The following is a 7657-nucleotide window of genomic DNA, read 5'->3' as shown; positions in this document are numbered from 1 at the left end:
ATAAAATTAAGTTGTGACAAAATATTCATTTAAATACAATAATGAACAAGCAGCAAACATCATCGTTTTGAGTGAGTGCGTCCATTTCAGCAGCAAAACTAAAACACGCACGACCTTCCAAACAAGGAAATTAATAAAGACAAGATTATAACAAGATGTGAGCAGATGATTCAAAAGCAAGAAACTGTTAAAATGATACCCTAAAATGGCTAGATTAATGTTGCAATATGGGAAAAATATGTCGTCATCAGGTGAAAGGGATTTATTGCATCAGCCAAATCGAGCAGTAAATATTTTAAGTAAATTTACCTTAATATATTTATATACTTTTTATATTGCACAGCCTCGATTATTTATTTTTATTAGTGTATATTTCTTTAACAATTCACCATGATATCCGGATTATGCCTTTTAATAACTCTTCTTACATGCTACTCTTACTATATTAACAAGATATAAATCTCTTCTCAGCACAGGACGCGTGGTGTTTCAGGAAAAAATGTTGACATTTATTGGTATTTCATATCCCAAAATATTGTGTATCTCCATCAAAACCATGTTCTTAGACAGGTAATATTTTGGGGCAACTCCAGAATACACGGGGATGGTCAACATCGAATTGTAATGCTCCATTTATTTATAATTCTCTTTGACTTGTTTATAGGAGTTCAGAATGGAAACGCATGAAGAATAGCCTACTTTCTTTCCCAGCAAGCAAAAGCCGTCATTTCACCGTCTAGGTTAACTATAGACCTGATATAGTCCGGCTATGAGTAGACCACTTTTAGCCAAAATAATCTTGAATTTGGTTACATGTAATTTTTGTCCAAATAACTTGTGAGATGAATGATATTCCATCATGTAAGCAAAGTTAACAGTGATTACAATGTGTTTGGTATCATTTCTTTAACATGATATGTGCATTTTCTACAGGCTACTGATTTTTTTTTACCTTATAGATCTATTTCATCCTATATGTAAAGTGATTAGGATGCTGAGAAAAATACATAAAATATACTGGAACCGAATCTAACCTAAAACCCACACACGAACTTCCTCCTTTCACGCACGAACGCATTGTAACAGGAACACTGAATAAAGCGTGATCATCGAGCGATCTACTCAACCCAGTTTATTAACTATAACGACAAATAATAACTCTCTGATTGTGAAAATCAGCGGAGACATGAGGCGAATGCTTTGCACAGTAGAACGAACCCAATTACGCGAGCGCGGCGTTTCCCGGTCCATCTGGCTCGAGTCCTGGCCGGTGTTCACACACTGTTTGTACTCCCTAAAACAAAGTGTAAAACTAGCTCGCCCAGGCTCTTCTTGTTACTTGTCTAAAAAAGGGACTTGAGCCCCTCAACGAGTTAGTTACAAAGAGCTTTTTAATCCTTCGCCTCATTTACATCCCTCAAGAATAGAGTCCTGAATATCATTTAGGGTCCTGTAATCCGCACGCGCTCTCTGATGTTTTCTTCTCCCATTCCCATATGAACAATTAACTTGTAATCTCTACAAACATACATTCAGCTGCTGCACGGAGTCTGTGGGACGGTGAAAGGACCCGAGGGACGACGGCCTTTGTGTTTCAAATGTGTCCAGTGCAGTTTTAGGATTTACTGCCTTACGCTGATAGACTGAAGGCAATATTTAGGGATACCATCCGTAATAAATAAGATGATATTTCCTACAGCAATTTAAAAAAATAAATTAAAAAACCTAAATAGATTACCCAAATAAGCACGGTGACCCTTAGAATAAAATATAAAATTAATATTATTATGATTGTAATTTTATTTAAAACTGTTCTTGTTCTTATTATAGGCATTATATATTGTGTAGAACAGAATGTTCGTATAGAAATGGAATGTGAGATGCATTGATATAGAATGTTCATATTGATATAGAATGTTCATATTGATATAGAATCTTCGTATTGATATAGAATGTTCATATTGATATAGAATATTGATATAGAATGTTCATATTGATATAGAATGTTCATATTGATATAGAATGTTAGACACACTATTTGTCTTATTTTCGGTTTTTACTCATTAATTTTTCTCATACAGTGCATTTTGCTGTCACAATTTCATAATCATATTTATGTGTAAAACATGTCGATTTTTATTTTGTCGCTGTCATTGAAGCCGTATTTTTGACTTCATATTTCATATTTTACATTAGTCTAATTCAGGCGCTTATAGCATGCACAAATTAAATCTTTAAGGACATTCCATCTTTTTGATTTTCATTCTGTATTTCTATATATGAATTAATTTATCTTTATGTTGAGAGGCCAAGGCAAGGATTTCTGTCTGACGAATTATGTTTTTTGCAAAATATTCGATTGTAGGCTACATTAAACGCACTTTTATATAGCAAACATATAATCAGTAATCATTTTGATGCAGGAGCAGAAATGAGGATTTTTCTTTTGAAATGCAGTCGTAATAATAACTATATAAGGCACACATGTAATATTTTAGAAAATGTACAGAACAACTTTCTTTTTTTTATACAGCAACATTTTATTGAAATTTCGTCCAGGAACACTGGGCAATAATAAATATCTCATTTGTCAACAAGAATGTACAAAAATAAAGACCACGGCAATCTCTCTGGAATAACAAAATTGTCCCAGGAAAAGAAAAGAAAAGATCATGCTCAAAGATCGATGGCATGCTGAAGAGTCTCAAATAAAGACACGACACAGGAATAACACGACTGAAGGTTCAGCTATTACTCAATAAAACAATCGAAAGAGATATTATCATAACACTCTAGCGCGAACTAAATCCACAGCCGAACAGTTTTCATCTGAAATGCCATTTCACAATCCTTGTTACAAGGAACATGTGGGTCTTTTCATGCCCTTTGCGGGAAGATGCATGCACGCGATCACATGATCAACAGGTAGCTTTACGCAAGTTCACCATGGTACCCAGACTTCGCGCCAAAGGAGATCCCACATTAATGCTGCCTTCACGTGCTCTGGGAATGATCGTAAATACGAGTTTCCTTGATAAAATAAAAACAATTGCACATGAACGCCCTCACATTTTGAAACTTCAATGCAATGAGCTCGTAATAATGACTTCAAAAAGTCGGAATTATCACATTTCCGAGAGCGCATGAAGGCAGCGTAATGTGTATTTTTGGCGGACAATATGGTTACCAAAGTAGATTCGCGTAATGGGGAGTGCTGGCGTTTCCAGGGCAACTTCAAACACATAAGACTCCATTTCGAATAGAACAATTTCCTCTCATTTACAGTGACATTATTTACAGTGCGTTACGCAGCACATACTCCATAACTGTGAAGTTGTTACCTTACAAAGCAATCGATGAGATCCTTGTTACAAGGACGAAGTAGTGAATTTGTAAGGGCTAAAAACAAACAGACAGACAAACAAACAGAGCATGCAAAGTCCAGTCCATTCACAGTGCACACTTCACTTCATCACGTCCTTGTTTTCTGTGGAAAGCCTCGTGAGTCCTGTGGAGGTGATGGGGAGGTGGGGAGGTGGCGGCACCTGGCAGATCGTGCAGGGGCACGGCAGGCCCGCCCAGTGCTGGAAGGTTCCCCCGAGCTGCAGTGGGGGTGCAGGGGTGCTCTTCATCAGAGAGTGCGGCGCCCTGATGGAAGTAAGTCCCGGTAAAGTGGTCGAAAGCGTCGAGGAGGTGGACGAGGACAGCGCGCTCCCGAGGAGCGGGTGATGCACCTGGTGCGCCGCGCTCGCCGAATGCGCCGCGCCGTGGCTCACCGTCCCGCAGTGAAACGCCGAGTGGTGGCCGCCGTAAATCTCGCCCACCAGCCGCTTCATCTCGTCCAGGGAGCTGGTCAGCATCAGGATGTAGTTTCTGGCCAGCAGGAGCGTGGCGATCTTGGAGAGCTTCCTCACGGACGGCCCGTGCGCGTACGGCATGACCTCTCGCAGCCCGTCCATCGCCAGGTTCAGGTCGTGCATGCGCTTGCGCTCCCTGCCGTTGATCTTCAGGCGCAGCTGCTGGATCTCCTGCTCGGTCACCTGCTTCTTCAGCTTGTACTTGCTGCCGGAGGGAGATTTGGACATGTGCTCGCTCGCCATCTTCTGGAGCAGCTCGTTCTGCGTGGAGGACACGGAGTTCAGGCGTCCGTCCTGTGGATGGTGGTGGTGATGGTGGTGATACATCCCATCCATGTCTGGGGAGGACGCTCTGCTGGAGCTGGAGTCCGAATTCATTTTATGTCTGCGCTTGTGTAGGAGGTTGTCTTTCTCTTGTCTTGTTTTTATCTCAAGTCACTCCTGCTTGATCACCTGATTTATCCCACTGGATCCTCTCTCTCTTTCTCTCTCTCCGTGTGTGTGTGTGTGTGTCTCTCTCTCGCTGTAGACCGAGGCCGTGTCGCCTGGTTCGGGTTCACTCGCTGATGCCCCTTTTGCTCTGTGGCGACGCATCCCAGGACTCAGTATTTATAGCGCTGCTCGAGAGGGGCCAAACAAAAGGAGCCTCTCTATTCATACCGGTCTTGTTAGGATGACGTCCCCATTATCTGGAGCGGTGTGCTTTGACTGTCCCATTGACCAAAGGAGCATCTATTCATATTCATTGTACCGACACCATGGGGGGACACTTCAGCCCAGGAGCCTCCGAAACTTTGCAAATACTTCTCCACACTTTAGAAACGATGCCGGGTCACTCCGCAATCGCACCTTGCATCATTCATTTCATCTCACACATTATGTATGCAATCACAAAATATACATACACTCTAAAAAATTCTGGGTAAAAAACAACCCAATGTTGGATCAAATATGGACTAACTCAGCAGTTGGGTTGTTTAACCCAGCGATTGGGTTGTCTTAAGCAAATATTTAACCCAACCGCAGGATAAAAACAACCCAATCGCTGGGTTAGTTCATATTTGACCCAACATTGGGTTTTAGAGCATTTTTTAGAGTGTACCGTATGCTTATCGGTATGCATCATAGAAAAGTTATATATATATATATATATATATATATATATATATATATATATATATATATATATATATATATATATATATATATATATATATATATATATATATATATATATATATATATAAATATATTATTATTACTTTAGTTCATATAAAATAATATTAAAAAGCATGATTAGTTGTGTGTGTGTGTGTGTGTGTGTGTGTGTGTGTGTGTGTGTGTGTGTGTGTGTGTGTGTGTGTGTGTGTGTGTGTGTGTGTGTGTGTGTGTGTGTGTGTGTGTGTGTGTGTGTGTGTGTGTGTGTGTGTGTGTCTGATCTGTTAATAATGTGCACAATAGTATGTTTGTTATGATTATTTTTGTGTATGTAAACATTACACTCTGTCTTTGCAGGGACATTTTTTAAGGCCCACATGCTGGCAAATATTTCAGCCGCCCTAAAATGTAAACCTTCATTTGAATTGCTTTGAATTTGAAGAAGCATGGGGACAAACTTAATGTTTTTGACAACTTAGAATAAAATGACTAATCAATAAAATTGATTTGAAATTCTGTAAACTTAAAAGTGTGTGTGTGTGCGTGTGTGTGTGTGTGTGTGTGTGTGTGTGTGTGTGTGTGTGTGTGTGTGTGTGTGTGTGTGTGTGTGTGTGTGTGTGTGTGTGTGTGTGTGTGTGTGTGTGTGTGTGTGTGTGTGTGTGTGTGTGTGTGTGTGTGTGTGTGTAGCTATGCAAACAAATGTGTATAGATTTAGTTTTATATATTCCATTAGGTCTGAAATTCAATCCCCTGAATGAATGCATTGTCTTTTAAAAAAATAATAAACAGTGTGTTCATTTCATAATTAGTTCATAATTTCTGTTCTAATTTCTAATGTTTCATTGTGTAAAAAAAAGCTACAATTGCATTAATTTGGTATGTATGTGCAATTACATTTCTTCACATTAAAGAAACAAAGTCAAGTAATAAAAAAAACATTTGTTACTATAATAATAGTAATAAACATTATAATGTTAATTATAATCACCTGAACTGAATGAAAACTGAATTCTGTGTTGTAAATTTAACACGTACCTTTAGCCAATTATCTAACAAAATTATGTAACTTTATTATAAAGCTAAAAAGCAGACAATATGTTCAGATATGAATTACAGAGTCAGTATTAATATAAATTACTAAAGATGCAGTATTCATTATCATGATTAACAACACACACACACACGCACACACACAAACACACACACACACACACGCACACACATTTTACACTGAGCATTTGACCACGGATGACCAGTAAATTCTGTATGAAATATATTTAATTATTATTATTATAAGTGCTTATATACTTATATATTTATGCTCACTGAAATATGCTTAAATATCTTTAGTTGGAATATGACATGCATATCTGGTTATGCATTACAAACAGAGCAAATATCATTTATATATCGGTGAGATAAATATGAAATATGTTTATCTTTACAATATATAAATAATTTCCCATTGGCAGATGATATACAGACACAATGAGAGGAGTGGGATCCATTATATCTGCTAAACGGTGTCTCTTCATTATGGTCTGGTTTATATGAAACTGTGAGATTGTAAATTTGTTTGCTGTGTATGCAGTCTCATAATTATGAAAACAATAAACATTTCTGCGTACAACTCAAATAAAAGTCTAATTTGCAGGGTAACATCACACAAATGAAATGTTCCCAATGTTGTGTGTGCAGGATGAAAACAGTGTTCCCTCTCATAGTCTCGCCCGCAATCAAATCCCAGCACACACACACACACACACACACACACACACACACACACACACACAAAATAAAAAAAGAGTGAAGACATGAATTCACTGCACCACAGAGGAAGTTGAAAGGGAATCGTTTCTCATAAAGGTGCTGCAATGCAAAGAAAAGCTCGGGACTGCTTTACTCTCTCTTGGTGGCATTTGAAAGTGTAAAGCTTTGAATACCAATTGCTTGAACTGGACATATGTGAATCCTTTTTAATCCTACTAATCCTGTCTCCAAGTGTTTCTTTGTCTGTGGGGCGACCACATAGATCTAAGTGAAAGTGTTCCTAATCCGGCCAATGTGGAAAAATGTCTCAGTGTGTGAGCGGAGGGGAGAGAGGGATGGTGTGGCCGTTACGGGGATGTAGAGAGACGGGGGGTCTCATTTACTCACTGCTGCTCGGAGGAGGAAACCCAAACAGCAGGACCCCTTCACACACACACACTCCAACCCTCCTGCCATCCTCCTGTCAGCCATCCCAGAACCTGATGCCGGTGCAGAGTTGATACACTCATGTGAAAAAAAGAAGAAACACACACACACACACACACACACACACACACACACACACACACACACACACACACACACACACACACACACACACACATGTTGGTCTATGTGGTTTACAGGGACTCTCCATAGGCGTAATGGTTTTTATACTGTACAAACCGTATTTTATATCCCCTTACACTGCCCCTGCCCCTAAACCTACCCATCACACACACACACACACACACACACACACACACACACACACACACACACACACACACACACACACACACACACACACACACACACACACACACACACACACACACACACACACACACACACACACACACACACACACACACACTGCCCCTGCCCCTAAA

General features: G+C 39.4%; 1 protein-coding gene across 1 annotated transcript; it reads right to left on the bottom strand.

Annotated features, from left to right (window-relative positions):
- Positions 1-2578: 2578 nt before the first annotated feature.
- olig3 (oligodendrocyte transcription factor 3) lies at positions 2579-4319 on the bottom strand. Its single transcript, XM_067421552.1, has one exon. It carries the CDS (start codon positions 4233-4235, stop codon positions 3465-3467), a length of 771 nt encoding a protein of 256 aa, XP_067277653.1. The 5' UTR covers positions 4236-4319; the 3' UTR covers positions 2579-3464.
- Between the last annotated feature and the right edge of the window lie 3338 nt (positions 4320-7657).

The sequence above is a fragment of the Pseudorasbora parva genome, chromosome 17 (assembly GCF_024679245.1).
Source record: "Pseudorasbora parva isolate DD20220531a chromosome 17, ASM2467924v1, whole genome shotgun sequence".
Classification (NCBI taxonomy): Eukaryota; Metazoa; Chordata; class Actinopteri; order Cypriniformes; family Gobionidae; genus Pseudorasbora; species Pseudorasbora parva.
The sequence above is the reverse complement of the archived record's forward strand: the minus strand, read 5'-3'. Positions and strand labels throughout refer to the sequence as shown.